This window comes from Molossus molossus, unplaced genomic scaffold (assembly GCF_014108415.1).
Source record: "Molossus molossus isolate mMolMol1 unplaced genomic scaffold, mMolMol1.p scaffold_m16_p_1, whole genome shotgun sequence".
Taxonomy (NCBI): domain Eukaryota; kingdom Metazoa; phylum Chordata; class Mammalia; order Chiroptera; family Molossidae; genus Molossus; species Molossus molossus.
In genome coordinates this window covers 138,843,759-138,866,003 of record NW_023425344.1, presented here as the reverse complement: position 1 = coordinate 138,866,003, position 22,245 = coordinate 138,843,759, and the positions used below count along the sequence as shown (strand labels likewise).

Below are 22,245 nucleotides of genomic sequence, written 5' to 3'. Positions count from 1 at the left end.
GAAAATACATATTTTAAAAAGTTCAAATTTCATGAGTAAAGTGGAAATACAGTTTAAAGATATGGTTATTATTTCACTAGAAAATGTCATTGTTGGTAATGGTTACTGACAAATGTATAGAATAACCTTTCCTTTATTTCTTTTATTTAAAAAATGTTTTAAAAGTTTAAATATAGGTGTTGAAATTAATTTTGTGAATGTTAAAGAAATATGTACTTAAATTTTACAAACTACACGTACTCTTGCTATTTTTCTAGAACTTTGGTAAAGCTGTTCATGACATTATATTGTGTATTGTAATTGCACCATCTAATTACAAGAGTGAACATATTTACATTAATTATGTAATTAGCTATAATTAGACTAATCAGACTAATTATACAATTAACAATAATCAACTGAAAATTCCTTTTTTACAAATCATGGGAATTCACATGCAAAAACCCTTCCAACATCACAGAATATTAAATTTATATGATCAACAAAATAATATTAATGTTAAGTGATAGAACAGTTATAAGTGGTAAAGTCTGAATCATTGTAAATATATATCCACGTGTACACACTCGCCATTTGATAGCATAACTTCAGGAGCTGTTTATTGAAAAGAAGAAGGTCAATTTAACGTCTTCATAATTTTCTGAATGTTGTGAGTTAATTAAGTGGGTAAGGTTCAAATTCTTTCATAATTCTGTCTGTTTTTTATCGGCTTTAAAATATTGTCTGTATTAGCCCCTCTGCCTCTTTGACATGCTACACAAATCAATCTCACATATTAACTTAGATGACTGTACTGTAGGTTCATACATCTTAGTATCTTTTGTTCCGAAAAAAGATGTAAATCATCTTAGTGTACCCAAAACAACTCTCCAATCCAATGCTAACTGAACCACCGGTAGATTGTATGTATGGACTTCACAGTAAAAGCTGTCCTTTCCTTTTGTGTGTTCATTCCATGTGCCCCTTTTGTTGCATTGTTTTGCATGAGAATTAACTAGGTAGGATATGGTGTGTATAAACCATTATATGTGTTGAGCCATACTTGTTGGTGTTTGTAAGTTGTGGGAATCATTGCAGAACGTTAGGTGAATTCTGTAAGCCTTAAATTCTCAATATTACTATCCAATTTGTACTCTTGACTTTGGATAACATGAACACCAGCAGCATTTCTGACCAAAAGATTTGTCAGATATCTGTACATAGATGCTAAATGAAGCAATGATAATGCGTCAGATAGCACTAGGAATATATTAGTACAAGATTGACGACTAAAATTTTCACAATGGATAAAATATGAAATGAAAAACAACCAAGAAATGACTAAAATATTATATTTATTATCAAGTATTTTTACACAAGGGCCTGTCAAAGTAGCAAAGCAAAGTGCTAGAAATAAAGAATAGAGGCATAAAAAAGATTTATTGAATTTTAACAAAAGAGTGTCATTGATTATATTGTAGGTATAGTTTCAGTGGAATATTGAAATGAGGTCCAGAAAATAAGTTGTAAAAATAATTTGTTACCCTGGCCGGGTAATTCAGTTGGTCAACATCGTCGTGATAAGCTAAGGTTGCAGGTTCGATACCCAGTCAGGGCACATACAAGCATCAACCAATAAATGCATAAATAAGTGGAACAACAAATTGATCTCTCTTTCTCTCAAATCAATAAATAAAATTAAAAATAAATAAAATTGTTAGAAAAAACAATCTGTCAGTGAAACTGAAACAAATACTGATAGAATATAATTAACTCTATGTAAATAGATTATCATTAAATATGAACCTAAATGATTATTATTACTGTAGAATTGCTTTATGGATATTGACTATATATCTTAATCTTAATGTTGATTGAGTTTGTATCAAGTGCCCAGTAGATACTAAGTTCCAGAGAAGTATGTATAAAACAAAGCCCTGAGTGATAAAAGATAGGTAGTTATAGTACTTTCAATTGAAAAAAAAAAAATTCACTTACAAAGTGTATATTTTATACTAAGTCTTGTGCTAGGTGCTTGGAAATTAATGCTAAGAAGGACACCCCTACCCTTTAGGAGGAAAGGGTATGTGCTTATTCATACGAAGCTAATAACTCTATTCATACGAAGCAGGTAAGGGGAGAAGTTGGCAGAACATAAATCCACTACCAGTATAAATGGTAAAACGAGAATGTGTTATGGAGAGATATCAGCAGATCTTACAAAGAGGGAATAAGTAAATAAGGTCTTACCTGTGAAAGTAAGGAGTTTTGGGAGCTAAGAATGAGATGAACTTGATTAGGCAGAGAGCCAGGAAGAGCTACACATGTGTAACAGGTCTATGGCACAAGGAAGCTGAGTTTGTGCCAAGCACTGAAACAGTGAGATAAGACTGGGGAGGAAAGGAGAATGGAGATCATGTAGGACAACATTCATGTCAATAGCTGTTGTACTTTTTTTTTTTTTTTAATATATTTGTGATGATATTTTAGAGAGAGATAGAAACATCCACTGTCTGCCACCTATATGCCTCCTTTCGGGGGATCAAGCCTGAAACTGGGCATGTGCCCTGACCGGGAATCAAACTGGGAACTCTCAGTCCATGGGACAGCACTCAGTCCATTGAGCCACACTGGCCAGGCATATTTTTAAGAACCATAGTAAGCCAAGTGATTTAAGCAGAAAAATGGCATGGACAGATTTACATATTATCCTCCTGGTTATAGATTAGGTCTTTATATTTACTTGCATTCTTAAATTATACTAAGCAGGATTTCTTTCTTTCTTTCTTTCTTTCTTTCTTTCTTTCTTTCTTTCTTTCTTTCTTTCTTTCTTTCTTTTTCTTTCTTCCTTTCTTTTTTTTTTTTTTTCCAGCTAAATGTAGGGTTTGGAGCTAAGATTAAATTTAAAAATAAATAAAAAGAATAGTCAAGATTAAACCTGCTTAAAGGTCAATAAAAGGATCTGAGAGGGAGATATTGAATATGTGAATAAGAAATAGTAATTGAAAGTTTAAGGTTTCTGTTATTAAAGAAAGAATATTAGATTTAAAGAAGTAGTCTTGAAGTTCAATTTAGAATGTGTTGAGTTTTAGCTGTCTCACATATTGAAGTAAAAATGTGGTATATGCATCTGAAACATAGGGAGAATCCTGAAATCAGGATACAGAGTTGGTGTAGTGGGGGGTGAGGGTGGGAACATGGCTTGTAATAGAAATTCATCAGCAAAGCTAAGATCACCTAGGGGGATTTTGCAGTGATATTAACTATGGAATAATTAGTCCAGAAATACCAACAGTTCAGTGTTGAGAGGAGAAAGAAAAGCAGAGAAATGTAAGCAGTAACAGTCACACAGATTGAAGGGGTAGGATACATCACCTCATTTGAAAATTATGAGTCAGTTGGTTCTGGTATGTCATTTTCTTTCAAGTAGGTTTTCTAATTAAGCAGACTTTTCTAGGCATTCTATCTAGTTATTATAAAACATAACTATTATACAGTGAAAACTTGGTTTAAATATAAGTTCCAGAAACACACACACTGACTGTGTATATTTGTGTGGCCTGTATTTGTATTTGTTTGTAGAGAAAAAAATGCAATGCCTTTTCTAAAGAAAAATTAAGAGAGAAGATTGTTGCTTATACTACAGAAGAAAATGCTAAATATGTGACTGAGTTGAGGGTGAATTTCAACAGGGAATGAAAGGAATTATGGCCGCAGTGCTCATGATGCTCACTGAAGTGGAGATTCATTTGACACACTTGGGAACATCTGGGTGCCTGCCTTTGTGTGAGCTGGCTTTTTTTTGGCAAATGAACAGGCAATCTCTTTATGTGTTGTCACTAAGAGTCTGATACTTTTGAAGCATGTATGCAGTTTTTTAGGATTTGAGCGATGTTACTGAAGTAAAATAAAAGAAACACATGGTTTCATACAGATGTTATCCAGAAAAAATTAACGTTTTGAAAATTGCTACACAAAATATGATGTCATTGTGATACTGTTTTATCATTTTTCACAATGAGGTTACTTATGAGAGGAACTATTTTGCTATTTTGAGAAGATGCATAGACGTTGGAAGGAAAAGAATTCCCAGGAAACCTCATTTGAATTGGGCAGAAGGGCTTTTTATTTTTTATTTTGTTGTTGTTCATTTTGCCCTTTGGGCAATTTTTTTTCATGGTTTCCTGACTAATCAATGGTTTATATGATATTTCTGGCCACTTGCCTAATTTAAGTCTATCTAATATTTTGTAGATTTATCTGGGACACCTAGATCTTGAACTACTGAACGTAAAATAACAAGAGCAATAATGATATTACTATAGTCATGAATAGTTCTTTAGGCAGCTTGAGATCTATATTCTGTCATTGCTCCATATTCACAAAATATTTGTGTGTATACATTTAATTATCTATCATTAGCTAGATTTCATTAAATTTGTTCTACCAACAATTTTTTATTTATTGGTTCTCCTTCAGAGTCCTTTTCTTTCATAACATTTCATGTTGGAGTCTGTGTAGATTGCAGTGTTTGTTGAATAAATTCCATTATTAAGTACACTGTTCTGTTCTTTGCATGATAATTTGGTGGTAGATTTTGCTCCTCTGGGAAGCTAGTTTTTAAAGAAAAAGTTACAAATTTTCATTGCTGGCTGTTAGTTTTTTGTTGTTGTTGTTTTTTGTTGTTCTTTTTTTAATCTCTAGGCACATTATAGTGTTATTTTTAAATGCAACATTTTTTGTTTTTTAATTTAGGGCATTTTTCTTTGAAAAACAAGACAGTCTACCAAATTCTACTAATAATATGATTGAATACAATACAATGTCATGATTTATTCATTTGTTCACTCTGATTACTATTGCTAATGACCTTTTTTACATTTTTAGGGTGAAACAAAGATCTTAAAACTAAAGAATCTTCGACCTCAGGACTATGCTAATTATAGCTGCATTGCTTCAGTGCGGAATGTATGTAATATTCCTGATAAGATGGTATCATTTAGACTTTCCAATAAAACAGGTAAGGAACTATCTCTAAATATTTTCTGTTTATTGTTCACACTAATGTTCTTTCACTCTTTTATAGACCAAATAATTTCTATAATATATTGTATGAACAAAGCATCTTTTTTTATTTCCCAGAAAATTCTGTGATGTCTGAAAAATTTTCGGTAAATGGATGCTGTACAATTTAATTGAAACATGCTCTCATATGTTTGTTTATAAGGCATACAAAATTATTGTTCTTTATTATTGAATTCATAAATGTCACACGCAAGCCTATATCCTGTTCAAAAGATTTCTGAGAAATATTAGATTCTTCATTGAAAATTCATGATCTCAATTGTAAAAGTATTTTGTGATTCCAAAGCTAAGTAAAAGAACCTCAGTTTTTACTCTAATTCAAGCCAAGAAAGCTAATTGGTGACACTGAGTAGGTATTTTTAAGGAAGCATTTTTGTAGAACATGTCAAAACATTAGTAAGACTGAAATTTAAGTTAGTCTACTTAGTAATATAAGTCCAAAAATAAATGCAAACATTAAGAAGAAATTGCCAAATAAAAGAGCAAAGCGAGAACATGTGGATGGATGATCTTCTGTATGATTGTGTATAAATAATCAATTTAATCATTTAGAATTTTCACTGGTTTTGAACAAATTTCAGTGCAATTTAGATGAAGTTTTACTTTAAAAACATTTTTTTTTTAATTTTTACTTTTTAAAATCCTCACCAGAGGATATTTTTCCATTGATTTTCAGATAGAGTGGGAGGGAGAGAAAAGAGAGAAAGAGAGAGACAGACAGAGAGACAGAGAGAGAGAGAAAAACATCAATGTGAGAGGGAGACACTGGTTGGTTGCCTCCCGAATGACACCAACCAAGGTTAAAGATGAACCACAACCAAGGTACATGCCCATGACTGAAATTGAACCTGTAACTCTTTGGTCCGCTGGCCATCACTCTAACCACTGAGCTAAACAGGCCAGGGCTAAAATTTTCCTTTTAAATAATCATATCAAGACACCAATCAGAAAGAATATATGCATCCCTATGTTCATAGCAGCACTATTTACAATAGCTAAGATCTGGAAACAGCCTAAGTGCCCATCAGTAGATGAGTGGATAAAAAGTCTGTGGTACATCTACACAATGGAATACTATGCAGCGCTAAAAAAGAAAGATCTCTTACCCTTTGAGACAGCATGGAAGGACCTGGAGTCAATTATGGTAAGTGAAATAAGCCAGTCAGAGAAAGACAAGTATCACATGATCTCACTTATTTGTAGAATCCAATGACCAAATAAGCTTATGAATAAAATAGATCCAGAGACATGGAACAGATTGGTGAAGCTCAGAGGGTAGGGGTTTGGGGGGTGGCAGGAAGAGATAAATCAAATAAATTATATGAATATATGAATAATCAGTGGACATAGACAATAATGCAATGAAAGGGGGGGGTGGGAGCTGGGTGGAGGGAGTCATTGTGGAAGTAAAAAGGAGGGACATCTTTAATACATTCAACAATATAGATACATTTTTAAAAGTTAATTACCCTTTTCATTGACAAAACTTTGAAGACTATGGGCCCAATTGTGCCTGGTTCTGCCACCTATTAGCTCTTGGATCTTGTTGAACAAGTAACTTCATTCTTCTTTGCCTGAGTTTCCTCATAAATTCATAAACTTGTAGGAAGGAATCAATGAGTTAATATTTATAAAGCATGTAGAACATACTTCATTAGTTCTTCCAACACAAAGCTAGTCAGCAACTCTATTTAGCTCTAAAAGATTAAATCTAGGATTTTATTGAAAGATGAAAAAATAGTACATACTCATACATTGATTTATCAATACATGTTCCAATGAGTTGTTAAAATTTTGAAAGGTTCATTATTTCATTTACTCATGTATTTATTCATCAAAAACTTACTGGGTTTCAATTATGGGTCAGCAATGATAGGCACAGAGATATTGATTAAGATGTAAATTGCCTTAAACTGGAGAAATGCTCTATTAAGCAGCAGATAAAAATCATTAGGAGAAAGCAAAAGAAGGATGTGAGAAAGAAAATTAGACTTTATCAAGATGGATGAGAAACACTTGACAGAAACTATATTTCAGAAAAAATGGAAATATAAATTCTTAGTGAACCACAGACTTATAAAAGTTAAAAATTTTATTTCACTTGAAAAATAAATAGGATATAGAGAAATAAAAATCAGTGTAACATATAAAAACTTTGTGTTATTATATCGTTTTTTCGACATAAAATATTTTGTGAATTATGATTACTAATTTTGTATCCTCGATAGATTGTTTTGAGAATGAACTAAATCAACATGTACAAAGATTCTTTAAATACTAACAGATACAATACAATATTTAATATTTTTATGCTGCAGAAATGTAATCTTAAATAAGAGACTGACTAGCTATTCACTATTTAAATGAACTTAAATCTCAGGCAGACTGTTTTATTAGGAATAAAGATTTCCTTTTTTTCTCTTTTTTTTTAATACTCACCCAAGGGTACTTTTTTCCCATTGATTTTTAGAGAAAGTGGAGGGGATGAATGGTGGAGGAGAGAGAGAGAGAGAGAGAGACAGAGAGACAGAGAGACAGAGAGAGAGAGAGAGAGAGACATTGATGTGAGAAAGACACATTGATTGATTGCCTCCTACATGTGCCCTACCAGGGATGGACCTGCAACCCAGGTACTGCCTTTGACCAGGAATCGAACCCATGACCCTTCAGTGCCCAGGCCGACGCTTTAACTGAGCCACACCAGCTAGGGCAGGGCTTCTTATCTTAAAGCTGAAAGAATTTACCATGAGAGATAATAGACTTTTCAACTCCTGAGGTTTTCCAAAGCAGCTGAGTGACTTTATTTTTGAGATGATTTTTAACAACTGCAGCTCAAGAAGACAGACTTGACTACCTAGGAGCACAGGGGCGCTCTCAGTTTTCTGTTTCATTCTCGGTTTTTCAGACCAAAGTATTTTATATCTAGGCTAAGCAAACAAAATCACATACCCTCTTTTTAAAAATTTATCTTTATTGTCGAAAGTATTACAGATCTCCCCTTTTTTCCCACATCAACCCCCCAATACCCTCCCACCAGGCCTTCACTGCACTATTGTCCCTAGGGAAGGCATATATGCATATAAATTCTTTGGTTAATCTCTCCCCACCCCCTTTCTTCTGAGATTACTCAGTATGCTCTATGCTTCCTTATTATATTCTCTTTTATGAATTATTTCACAAAAATATGTAGGTTGATGTTCATGACAAAATGAACATTAAAACAGTAAGTAATTGGGTTTAAAAATATAAGCTAGTACCTTGTTTGACTCTTCAATAGTGTAATCAGGCATGTCATGTACCTGCTGGTTTACATGTTCAAACCGGGTTTGCTTCAGCACTTTTCCCATCTGGCTGTGCTCTTAGTTGGAATAGTGTGTGCATTTCAAATAGGTGAAATCATTGAGGTAGCTCTCAAGGCACACTAGGAATACATTAAGCTTTTAGCATCTTTATGTAAACAAGTCTATAAACAGGCAAATAAGTACATACTGCCTAGTTCATTGCTTTTCTAACACTGGGAGAAGATCATGAGTCATCATTGCCATAATCAATGTGCAAGTCAGGTGCTCTTTATGGTTTTTATACTTGTGAATCTCTAAATGACGTGGGTAGAGTTTCCATGTTTTTACTCACTGATGTGCAAAATGTCAAGGAAAATGTGTAACTTATCGAGGCAGAGGATATTCTTATTATAAATATTGTTTGACTAATCTGTTAATATGTTTGTGAAAGTGCAACTTTGGAAATAAGTTTTGCAATGGAGAGCCAAGAATTGAGTAATAAAAGTATTTTTGGTACAGACAAAATCTCACTTTAACATCTCTATAGTCAATTAACTTTAATTGCAATAACTCTGTTACTGATATGCCCGAAGCCCAAATGGCATTGCATGTAAGGATGGCAACAATGTGTTGTGATAAAGATTTCTAAAAGGTTTACGGCTGAGTGATTACAACATTGAGTATGATTCCCTTGATCCATCCCATACCTGCTCGATTAGACTTTCTGGGGAATGACCTAGTTGTATATAGTTTAAAGAATTTAAATAAATATTTTAGAAAGTAAATGTTGTCTTTGTTACCAGGTCATTTTCTGTGAACCCATGCTATTTTGTGAGTGAAACAATGATCAATTTTTTAGAACTGCTTCAAAGAACAACATCTGGGTATTCTTCAATATTTTAAATTGTTAGAACTTTCATCTTTATTGTTGAAAGTATTACAGATGTCCCTCTTTTGTTCCCTCATTGACCCATCCTCCCTGCTCCTGCCTTAGCTGCCTTGACCTTACTGTTGTCTGTGCACATTGGCTATGCATATATGCATGTACTACATTCTTTGGTGTATCTCTTCCTTACCCTGCCCCTTCCCCTCTGAAGTTCATCATTCTGTTCCCTACTTCCATGTCTCTGGATCTATTTTGTCTGGGTATTCTGTTGAAGTTAGTGTCATTTATAGATTTACCAGTAATGTGTTTTCTTAACTTTCCTCCTATGAATTGGCATTATATCTGCCATGGAGTATCTAATCATTTGTTACCTTCTGTTTATTAGTTGGCATGCTATAAAAAATCTCCTGCCACAGAAATGTCATTATTTATCATACCCAATCTTACTGTCTTAGACCTTATTATAAAAATTCATAGAATGTGGAGCAGACATCCATCCCCAGGCAACAGAAGCACAGACCAGCAGCTGAGACCCATCCCCCAAAACTACAGCAAAAGCTGAACAGGAGTTGAGCCCCACGGGGCAGCAGCACTCCCCAGCCTCCAGCCCCTGGACCTGGGGCTCCACAGAGGCCTGTGTGGTCCAGCAGCTCACAAGAGCAGTGGAAAGCCTGAACCCTAGAGGGACTGGTGCAATCCAGCTGCCTGCCCACGGGACTTGCAAGGTGTGGAGGCACCAGAGAGGCCTGTGCGACCCTGCAGGGATGGTGCAATCCAGTTACCTACAGGACCTGTGGGGTGCTGAAGCACCAGAGAGGACTGTGCAACCCAGCAGCTCATAAGATAGGCACAGAGCCAGGTCCCCAAAGGGACTCTGCAATCCAGTTTCCCTAGGGACCTGCAGGGTGCTGGGCACCAGAGAGGCCTGTGAGACCCAGTTGCGTACAAGATAGTCTTAGAGTATGTGAAAATGGAGGCTGAGTGAATGGAAGCTACACAGACGATCTCCCAGGACCAAATGGAAATTGCAACTAAAGTAAAGACAAATCCTTGGAAAAAAGCAACAGAAAAGCAGCAGAACAGGACCATATAACCAGGGACACTGGTAGGATCTGCAGAAGTGCGAGAGGGTGGTGGGCTGGGAGTCCACAGACAGCAGCAGTCTTAGCTGTGAGCAGCATCCCTGGGGAATAAAAACCAAGCCCCCTCCACAGCACCGAGTCAGGACAGAGCCCTAAAACAGCCACAGCCACTCACCTGGGGGCTATGGCAGAGAAAGGTCAGACTGGCCTGGACCTCTGTGGGGACACCCAGGATTTGGAGGGCACTCATAGTTTTTGCTGAGTTGTGGCCACAAAGGACTATGGCCAGTGTGCTCCTTCCCAGAACCATGGGGGAAAGCTGCAGCCCCCACCTCCAAGATTCAGCCTTTCTGAGAGGTGAAGTAAAGAAATGCAAATTGAGGCTCATTAACAACCAGCATCTATCCCACCCTCTGTAAATCCTCTTATGCAGAACACCAGGGCTACATTACAAGGCACTTGTTAACTGAGACTCCTAGCCTCCAGAAAAAAGCTAGAGGATACTGAACCTTCCCTGGGCTCTCAAATCTACCCAGGAAAGTAAGACTTGACAGTGGCATTTAACGTGAGCCTACCCAGGCACATCCAAACCAAGTAGAGGGAGCAACAAACAGCAGAAAAACAACACACACAGGGAAAATTTGGCAGGTTCCAAAACCCACTGAGATAGCCAAAATGGTGAAGCAAAGAAACAAATCACAAATAATAAGAACAAGAGAATTCTGTTGAAGATGATATAAATGAAATACAGTTAAGCAAAATATCACAGGTAGAGTTCAGAGCCATGATCTTGAGGAAGATGAACAGCATGAGTAAGGACATTAGCACCATGAGTAAACATATAGAAACATTGAAAACCAACCAAGTGGAAATGAAGAATGGCATAGCAGAAATTAAGAACACATTGGAAGAACTAACCAGCAGAGTAGAGGAAGCTGAGAACTGCATCAGTGAATTAGAAGACAGGGTAGAAAAAAATCAACCAATCAGAAAACCAAAAGGAAAAAAATGATTAAAAAACAGGAAGATAACTTAAGAGAACTTTGGGACAACTGGAAACGTAATAACATTCACATCATAGGAGTCCCCGAAAAGGAAGAAATGGGCAAGGGTTAGAGAATATATTTGAAGAAATAGTGACAGAAAACTTTTCTAACTTGGTGAAGGAAGAAGGCATTTAAGTTCATGAAGCACAGAGGGCCCCAAGTGAGAAGAACCCAAACAGGCCCACACCAAGACACATAATAATTAAAATGCCAAAAATTAAAGACAGAGAGATCTTCTGAAAGGCAGCAAGAGATAAGCAACAGGTTACCTACAAAGGGACACTCATAAGGCTCTCAGCTGACTTTTCAACAGAAACACTACAGGCCAGAAGGGAGGGCATGAAGTAATCAAAGTCAAGAAAAACAAGGATCTGAATCGAAGACTACTCTACCCAGCAAGGCTATCATTCAAAATAGAAGGTGAAATAAAGAGCTTCCCAGACCAAAAAAAAAAAAAAAAAAAGGCTAAGGGAATATATTAACACCAAACCAGCCCTGCAATATATGCTAAAAGGACTGCTGTAATTAGAACAAGAAATAGGAAGAAAAATAAAACCACACTAAACAAAAATGGCAATAAATAAGTACATATCAATTATCATCTTAAATGTGAATGGTTTGAATGCTCTGATCAAAAGACACAGAGTACCTGACTGGATAAGAAAGCATGACTCACATATATGTTGTTTATAAGAGACCCACCTCACAACAAAAGACTCACATAGGTTGAAAGTAAAGGGATGGAAAAAAATCTTTCAAGCAAATGGAAAAAAAAAACAAAAAAACAAAAAAAAACAGCTGGGGTAGCAATACTCATATTTGATAAAGTAGATTTCAAAATGAAGGCCATAACTAGAGACAAAGTAGGCCACTACATAATATTGAAAGGATTATCCAACAGGAAGATATAACCTTGGTAAACATATATGCTCCCACTATAGGAGCACCAACATATATTAAAGGTCTTCTGGAGGACTTCAAAGGAGAAATCAACAGCAATACAATGATAGCAGGGGACTTCAAAACCCCGCTGACATCACAGGATAGATCTTCTAGACAAAAAATTAACAAGGAAAATCAGACTCTAAATGAAGCGCTAGATCAAATGGATTTCCTAGATATCTACAGAGAATTACACCCCAAAACTACAGAATTCACATTCTTCTCAAGCACACATGGCACATTCTCAAAGATAGACCACATGTTAGGGCACAAACTAAGTCTCTACAAGTTAAAGAAGATTGAAATCATACCAAGCATCTTCTCAGATCACAATGGCATGCAACTAGAAATCAATTGCAACAAGAGCATGCAAAGACATTTGAACACATGGAAGCTAAATAACATGTTATTGAACAATGAATGGGTTACAATGGAGATCAAGGAAGAAATAAAAAACTTCCTGGAAACCAATGAAAATGAACACACAACACAAAATCTATGGGATGCAGCAAAAGCAGTTCTAAGAGGGAAGTTCACAGCACTACAGGCATACCTCAAGAAACAAGAAAAATTTCTAATAGACTATCTAACCTCACAAAGAACTATAAAGAAAACAAACAAAAACACAAAAAACCCAGAGCAAGTAGAAGGAAGGAAATAGTAAAGATCAGAGCAGAAATAAATGACATTGAGACCAAAAAAACAATTCAAAGGATCAATGAAACAAAGACTTGGTTCTTTGAAAAGATAAACAAGATTGATGGACCTTTAGCTAGACTCACCAAGAAACAAAGGGAGAGAACCCAAATATACAAAATCTGAAATGAAAGAGGAGAAATAATAACTGACACCACAGAAAAACTAAGGATTGAAAACAAATATTATGAACAATTATATGGCAACAAATTGGACAATCTAAGTGAAATGGACAAATTTCTAGAAACACATAGTCTCCCAAATCTGAACCGGGAAGAGATAGACAACTTGAACAGACCAATAACAACAAAAGAAATTGAAGATGTAATCAAGACTCTCACAGCAAACAAAAGCCCAGGCCCGGATGGCTTCACGGGGAATTTTATTGAACATTCAAAGAGAACTAATACCCATTTTCCTCAAACTATTTAAAAAGTTTCAAGAAAAAGGAGGAATTCCAAACTTGTTTTTTTGAGGCCAGCATAATTCTAATTCCAAAACAAGAAAAAGACACTACAAACAAAGAAAACTACAGGTCAATACCCTGATGAACATAGATGCCAAAATCCTGAAAAAATATTAGCAAATCAAATCCTGAAACACATTAAAAAAATTATTCATCATGATCAAGTGGGATTCATCTCAGGGATGCAAGGCTAGTATAATATTTGCAAATCAATAAGTGTGATATACCATATAAACAAAATGAAACATAAAAATCATATGATAATCATATGATAATATCAATAGACACTGGAAAAGCATTCAACAAAATCTAGCACCCATTTCTGAAAAAAAATAAAATAAAAAAACGCTCAGCAATCTGGGAATAGAGGGATCATATCTCGACATAATAAAGGCCATATATGAAAGACCTACAGCCAACACATACTCAATGGGCCAAAATTAAAAGCATTTCCCTTAAGAACAAGAACAAGACAAGCATGCCCATTTTCACCACTCTTATTTAACATAGTACTGGAAGTCTTAGCCATGGCAATCATACATGAAGAAAAAATCAAAGGGATCCAAATTAGAAAGGAGGAAGTGAAACTGTCATTATTCGCAGATGACATAATACTATATGTAGAAAATGCCAAGACCCCATCAAAAATTTACTAGACTTAATAAATGAATTTGGCAAAGTAGAAGGATACAAAATTAACATCAAGAAATCAACGGCATTCTTAAACACTAATGATGAACTCACAGAAAGAGAAACTAAAAAGACAATCCCATTTACCACTGCTGCAAAAAAATTATCTAGGAATAAACTTAACCAAAGAAATAAAGAACCTGTTTGCAGAAAACTACAGGTCATTGAAAAAAGAAATCGAGGAAGATATAAAAAATGGAAATACATACTTTTCATGGATTGGAAGAATTAACATTAAAATGTCCATGCTACACAAAGTAATCTATACATTCAATGCAATCCCCATCAAAATACCAATGGCATACTTCACAGAATTAGAACAAGTACTTCAAAAGTTCATGCGGAACCAAGAAAAAAAACAAAAAAGCAAAAACAAAAACAAATCGAATAGCCACAGCTATCTTGAAAAAGAAGAACAAAGTCGGAGGGATCACATTACCGAATTTCAGGTTATACAACAAAGACACTGTAATCAAAACAGCCTGGTCCTGGCACAAGAACAGGCATATAGACCAGTGGAACAGAACAGAGAACCCAGAAATGGACCTAAGACAATATGCTCAATTAATATTTGACAAAGGGGACAAGAGCATACAGTGGAGTCAAGACAATCTCTTCAATAAATGGTGTTGGGAAAATTGGACAGCTACATGCAAAAAAATGAAACTAGACCAACAACTTACACCATACACAAGAATCAACTCAAAAGGGATAAAAGACTTAAATGTGACTCATGAATTCATAAAAATCCTAGAAGAAACTGTAGGCAACAAAATTTCAGACATCATACACAGCAGAATTTTCACTGATACATCACCTAAGGCAACAGAAACAAAGGAGAAAATGAACACCTAGGACTACATCAAACTCAAAAACTTCTGCACAGTAAAAGAAACAACCACCAAAATGGAAAGGCAACCCACTGTATGGGAGAACATCATTGCCAATGATGTATCAAATAAGGGGTTAATTTCCAAAATATATAGAATGCTCATACAACTCAACAAAAGGAATACAAAGAACCCAATTAAAAAATGGGCAGAGAAACTAAATAGACACCTCTCTAAACAGGACATACAAATGGCTAAGGACCATGTGAAGAAATGCTCAACGTCACTAATTATCAGAGAGATGCAAATTAAACAATGAAGTATCACCTCACACCTGTCAGAATGGCCGCCATCAACAAATCATCAAACAACAAGTGTTGGCGAGGGTGTGGAGAAAAGGGGACTCTAGTACACTGCTGGTGGGAATGCAGACTGGTGCAGCCACTATGGAAAACAATATGGTGTTCCCTCAAAAAATTAAAAATTGAGCTTACATTTGACCCAGTGATCTCACTTCTAGGAATATACCCTAAGAAGCCTGAAACACCAATCATAAAGAATATGTGTACCCCCATGTTCATAGCAGCACTATTTACAATAACTAAGATCTGGAAACAGCCCAAATGTCCATCAGTAGACGAATAGATAAAAAAGCTGTGGTACATATACACAATGGAGTACTATGCAGCTGTAAGAAAGAAAGATCTCTTATCCTTTGAGACGACATGGGGGTACCTGGAAAGTATTATCCTAAGTGAAACAAGCCAAATAGAGAAAGACAAGTATCATATGATCTCACTTATTTGTGGAATATAATGAACATAACAGTCTGAGGAATGGGGTAGTCCCAGAGATGTGGAAATGGGGTACAGACTGACAATCCCCAGAAGAGGGCGTGTGGGGAGAGAGATAAACCACAGAACATATATGCATGTATATGTTCAATGGACATGAACAACAAAGCTGGGGACGGGGGGGGGGGGAGGAAGGGGGGGAGAGAATCTGTAACAAAATATATTAATTAATTAAAATAAATAATTAAATAAAAAAAAGAATTTGAACTCACTAAGTATAAATAAAATTGAATTAAGTTTTGGGGAAATATTCATAGAATGTTATCATAAAGTATCATAAATGTTAATTATTATGATGATTTATTTCTTGTCATGCACATGCCATGTCTAATTGACATATGTTGTGGTAGTGTCCTCAAGCTGGTGTGGCTGTTTTTACTCCCATTTGAAAGAAAACAAATATTAGCTTTTGATTGGTAAATTCTTAATGTAGCACTATTTTTTATAATTTATTAAAATATACCTGTTAAAATTTGTATATTTAGATTATTAATACATATGAGTATATTTTAAATTATTATAATTATGGTAATGTTAAATATAAACTATTTTAAATTTGTCTTTAAATTTCTCTAATTGTGTGTATTTCTAACATGAGGAGATAGAAATTATGAAAAATAAATTTATGTAAACATATTTAAAGCACTTATATATTGATGTCTCATGATTTCAAAGGCAAATAAGAATTAAGTAAGTTACATGTATTTGGATGAAACATATTTTGTACTTGCTGGAGAGGTTATAATGAATTCTATGAAGCAATAGGACAGGTGGGCTAATTTTACTTAATTATACAGGTCCTTTGATTGAGTCATCACAAACAACATTTATAAAGCTTAGGGTGTCTCCCTTAAATGTGCATAATGTCTGACAACCAAGTTTGGTGAAGTACTTCTGGCTATAGAAATAAGGAAAATTTACCTTCCCTCCTTCTCTTCCTTCCTTCCTCCCTTTCTTCTTTGTTTTCTATTCTTTTCTTTCCCTCCAGTCTGTCTCAGTTATATAGTTATTACCTGTGCTTATTATTTTATATAACCCACAGGGAAGTTGTAAGAAATGACTCGTAATTGCTATGAGCCTCAATTTTGTATGCTGGGTTCTATTCATGGTAGTTCTCTTTTATGTATAGAGGAATCTAATGAACTTATCAACTGTCAAGAGAAATAGAACATTATTTCAGTTATAGGCATTTTAGGGGGATACCTGTGGATAATAGGAACAGTGTGGACACTGATAGTTGTAAAGCGGCATGCCCACTGCCAGAGAGAGCCAGCTAAAGCGCACAGTGACATGTGGCAGAACTCTTGCTGTCTTCGGCACCTGGGCACTAACCTCAAGCATTTTTTTCGCCATATGGATATCGGAGCTGTTTTCAGCATCTAGGCAATCAGTAGCACCATAGCGCAGATAAGGTGACTTCCTGTATGTCTTCCTGGGCTGTCCTGACAGAATGTCACAAACTGGATGGCTTACACAGAATTTTATTTTCTCACAGTCTGGAGGTTAGTAGTCTAAGATTAAGGTGCTGTCAGGGTTGATTTATGTGAGGCCTCCGTTTCCCGGCTTGTAGAGAGCTGTCTTTCACCATGGTCTTTCCTCTGTGTTTCATGGAGGGAGGGACTGAGCCAGCTCTGGTGTCTTTTCTACCTCTCAGAAGGACACAAGCCATATCAGATTAAAGTTCCACTCTTAGGACCTCATTTAACCTTACTTACTTCCCTGAAGACCCTGTCTCCTAATGCAGTCGCAATGGGAGTTACAGCTTCAACATATGACTTTGGAGATGGTACTGTTCAGTCCATAACATTTTAATAAAACTGAAAAGAGTCCTTTGCATTTAGTGTTTCTTTTAAAATTTTAGATAAAGTTTCTATGTTAATCAAAGCAAGACAATGAGTCAGTCATTTAAAGAAAAGAGACTATTATCCAATAGAACCTCAACGTAAAGAGGGAACTCTATTCAGAGTAATGTGACCTTCTGTTCTCAGCTTTGGGAAAATAGGAAGGAAGCAACTGTAAAGGAAGAAGACAAGATAACATGTTAGTGAAGACAAACATCACTTTTGCAATAGTATCATCATACATTTTAATTATTATTATTTTTAATCCTAACCCGAAGATATTTTTCCATTGATTTCCAGACAGAGTGGGAGGGAGGGAGAGAAAGAGAGAGAGAGAGAGAGAGAGAGAGAGAGAGAAAGAGAGAGAGAGAGGAGAGAGAGAAAAAACATCAATGTAAAAGAGACACATAGATTGGTTGCTTCCCCCAACCAGGGCCAGGGATCAACACAACTGAAGTATGTGCCCTTGACTGTAATCGAACCTACAGCTCTTTGGTCCATAGGCTGATGCTCTAACAGCTGCGACAAACTGGCCAGGACAATTATCATACATTTTTCAAAACATGGTCAAAATATTGCTATACGAACACAAATGATGTATCAATGAAACTATGCATTTTTTTTTCTGATTTTATTTATCTTATGACAGAGAAGTTAAAATGTCAAACATAAGAAAAAACAGAAAAAAGTCTCTATTTTTTTTTTTTTTTTTTTATCCTCACGCGAGGACATTTTTCCATTTTTTGTTCAGGTAGAGTGGGAGGGAGAGAGAGAAAGAGAGAGAGAGAGAAACATCGCTGTGAAAGGAACACATCGAGTGGCTGCCACCCGCACAACCGACCAGGGCTGGGGACAAACTGCAACCGAGGTACGCGCCCTTAGCGGGAACCGAACCCGGGTCTCTCAGGACCGCAGGCCGACACTCCCACCGCTGAACCAAACCGGCCAGGGCTCAATTTTTTTATACTACAATATTGGGCATATGAATGCCTTAATAAATTTTTTTGTCATAGATAATTCAGATTTTCTAAGCAACAGTATTTACTGCTCCATGACTCAACTGAACACAACAAATGTCATTAAAATTTATTCATATGCCATTATTAGATAATGAGATACTTCCTGTAACACTTTTGCATGAATTTTGAAATTCAAAAACCTAAGGTTCAAATTTTGGTTCTCCAAATTTGGAGATGTTACTTAGCTTCCACAATTTACTTTTTCCCTCCCTAAAACGGGGATAGTACAAGATCCACAGTATTTGATTTTGTAGGCTGTAAGTTTGTAGGCTATTAAATGAAGAACTAAAAAGTACCAGCATATAATAAATACGATAATTAGTAGTTATAATTGGATTGGATTGTTAACCTAGATAATAGAAAGAAGGATAAAATTAATATCGTCAGTAATCATGATGAGATAATGAAGGGAATCTTAGTTGTTTTGCTTTTTTGCTAGGATATGGTAAACAGATAGTTTCAATAATTGATGACTAATCTTGAAATAAATTTATAATTATTTATGAATTTTATTAGTGGTTTAATTAATTATTAATATTTTCCAGAAAAATCTATAGAAATTAATATGTATTCTGGTATATTTTTATTTAGACTGTTATTGGCAGAAATGTTTACCAGAAATAAACAGTATTATTTTGTGAATTTGATGATGGTATGTGAGAAACATTAAAGAAACTTGTACTTTTGTTTATATACAAAAGATCCTTCATCTGAGTGCCGTCATTTCCTAAGGAAAGCAAACTTATATATGTCTTATTCTCATAATGTGGCTTTACAAATGTGAAAATATACGTGATACGTATATAGTGATCTGGGGACAGAAGCAATGGTCATTATGGGGTTTTAACTTTGGTTTTCCTGAGACTGTTTCCAAAGCGACAAGGTGACCCAGATTTTTCAGAATCCTATTACCATAGTAACAGGAAGTTTGCATTTTGCTGGGATCTCCCTACACCTGTGCATTTTCTTGTCCTAGCAATGAATTTTTCAGGTTCATTATACCCAAGGTTATTTTTGGACTATGAGTTCTTATATAAAATATCCATCATAAACTATTAACTCTCCCAGAAGAAACTATAACCCAGACAGATTAAATAGCTAACAAAGAAGATAAAAAACATTGTTAAACAAATGAAAGTCAACACTGTTATATTAATTGAAAGGGATATAAATCATTGAAATTCTATCTTACAATATAATGCAAATAGTTTATATGTTATCCTTAGTATACTATTATAATTGAACAATTATAACTGAACAATTTTAAGGTTTTCATAAGAATACAGATATTCAAACTATATTTTATATTGTTTTCAGTGGGTTGAGTGAGCATGTGCTAAAATAAAGTAATATAATTTTTTATGCTTCTGAGATTATTTGATTTTTAATTTTAAACATCTTCTGGATTATGGATTTGTAGACTATGGCTTAGTACTTTGCAAGGTTCTGTTGTTCTGATAAAACTGCTGAGAATTGTACTATTATACATAATTTGGTTGCTAGAAATGTTGTTTAGACTTCTTCAATAGTTTTCTAAGTTGCTACTCATAATTTGTAATATAAAATATCTCAATGCTTATTCACTGACATATTTGATTTTATAGATTACTGGTGCTCATGATGAAGAATAATTTCTATAACTGCACATAGCTAATCTCATCACTTATTCACCCTAAATCATCAGGTGGATTATATCAGGAGTCATCTTTAGAGTCACCAGCCATCCTGGGACGCCCTGGATTCAGTGAGAGTCCTACATCCTGGAAATCCTATAATCCTAGGCAAACCAGTACATTTGGTCACCCAATGATCGAATTCACCTTTCAACCTACCTCTATATAAAATACTAATAAAAATGTCAGTAGTTAGTTCTGGAACATACACTGCCTTCAGCAGCTCTATAAAGAAGCATCAATGAAAAAAAGCTGGATGAGGATCTTGGTTCTCCTCACTAGGCAGTGGTGTGAACAATTCTTTCAGCTCTTTGAAACTGCCATTCTGCTGAATGATGTGGATATTGTGCTCCGAAGTGGGTTTCAGACTGATGAGAAGAGAACATTCACTCTAAGCCTTTATTTTATTTAGCCAGATAACATCAACAACAATAACTCAAATGAAATGAGGTGACTAACAAGTAGACAGATGCAGTCTGTACATACATGGGTACTCTTGAATACCGAGGTCCATGCAAGCAAGGTTTTAGGTTTACAGAATTTGAGAAGATTAATACCTTGTGCTGTTGTCCTTCTATGTAAGGGATTTACATAGAATTCAAGAAAAAAGGGATCCAACAAAAAATCTCTGGGCCTATTTGAGGGAAACTGAAAATATTGTGCCCTCACTGTTTGCTCTATGCAAAATCACTGGCAGTGATTTTAATTCCACTCATGAGAAGATGCATTTCTGGCCACTGTTCTCCCCCAATCTCTAAGGCATTTAAGAATATCAATTTTCCCAGAGAATCTTACCTCATTATACCTATTGTGAAGATTAAATGAAAGTATGTTGAAAGTGCCCGGCAAATGTTAAGCTCTTAGTTTTATGGTAGGGATGGTTGTTAGATTTAAAAAGTAACCTCTGTAAAGAAAGCAATAATGATTCGCCAAATCTCATTTGGTTCTTTGATTTTCTTTTTTCATTTTTTATTTAGTTGAAAGCATAAATGATAGACTAATAGTCTGTACTTGTCAGCAGAAATATTAAATCACAACTGAATTCCAAAATTTTCTCAACAGTTACAGAAATAAGTGTATATCAATAGTGTATATTCATAAAATGTAAATTATCATTTGTAATGCTACATGTAAATATGGATATGCATATTAGTAGTGAGTATATACATATATATAACACTAGTGTTGATGCTCTTTACAGTTATTTTATATCCTGTATTTACTTCCATAATCAAGAAACCTAAACTATGTTCTTACCTATTTTTAAAAGCATACATACTAATCAGTACCTGATAAAGGTAAATTAAAAAAAGAATTATTAGGAAAATAGGTATTGATCATAATATCATCAAATAACATTTGTTAAATGTATTTTTCAATTTCAAATGCAGGCAAAATGTGAACAGCTTTCTTTCGGGTGTGCCATAAATGTATGACTTTCTCTCTCATATTCTGACATGATGCAATAAACATATTATTGTTAAAACTTTATGATAAAATATTTGTGTTTTCAAGGCATCCTCTGACCTCAGCCACACCACTCATCGAAATTAAAACCATGTGGTGTGGCTGAGATTAGTATTTTGGTTACTTTTAATATCATAATGTGAGCTACCAGTAGACATAATTCAATCCACTTTAGCTCATAATGACTTTTAATTAAATTTGAAGAAAAGAGAGTCCATGATGTGGACCATATAGTAGGAGTAGGGTATCCAGTGCATTGTTACAGGACTAGGAGGAGAGCGGAAATGGGTAGTCTGGGAAATAATGGGCATACTGAGTATCAGAAATACATCAACCTTTACATCGTAAATCTAGATGCAGCATGTACTTTTGGTTTGCTGTTGTGGCAGCTATTTTCAGAACATCACA

The 22,245-nt window shown here is 35.1% G+C and overlaps 1 protein-coding gene across 2 annotated transcripts in view; it reads left to right on the top strand.

The window, feature by feature from the left end:
* MDGA2 (MAM domain containing glycosylphosphatidylinositol anchor 2) overlaps positions 1 to 22,245 on the top strand; it is a 925,908-nt gene that overhangs the window by 557,703 nt on the left and 345,960 nt on the right. For both annotated transcript variants that reach the window (XM_036269191.1, XM_036269200.1), the window contains one exon: positions 4,867 to 4,999. In XM_036269191.1, coding sequence (XP_036125084.1) covers positions 4,867 to 4,999 — 133 coding nt within the window. The remainder of the gene's footprint in view (positions 1 to 4,866; positions 5,000 to 22,245) is intronic.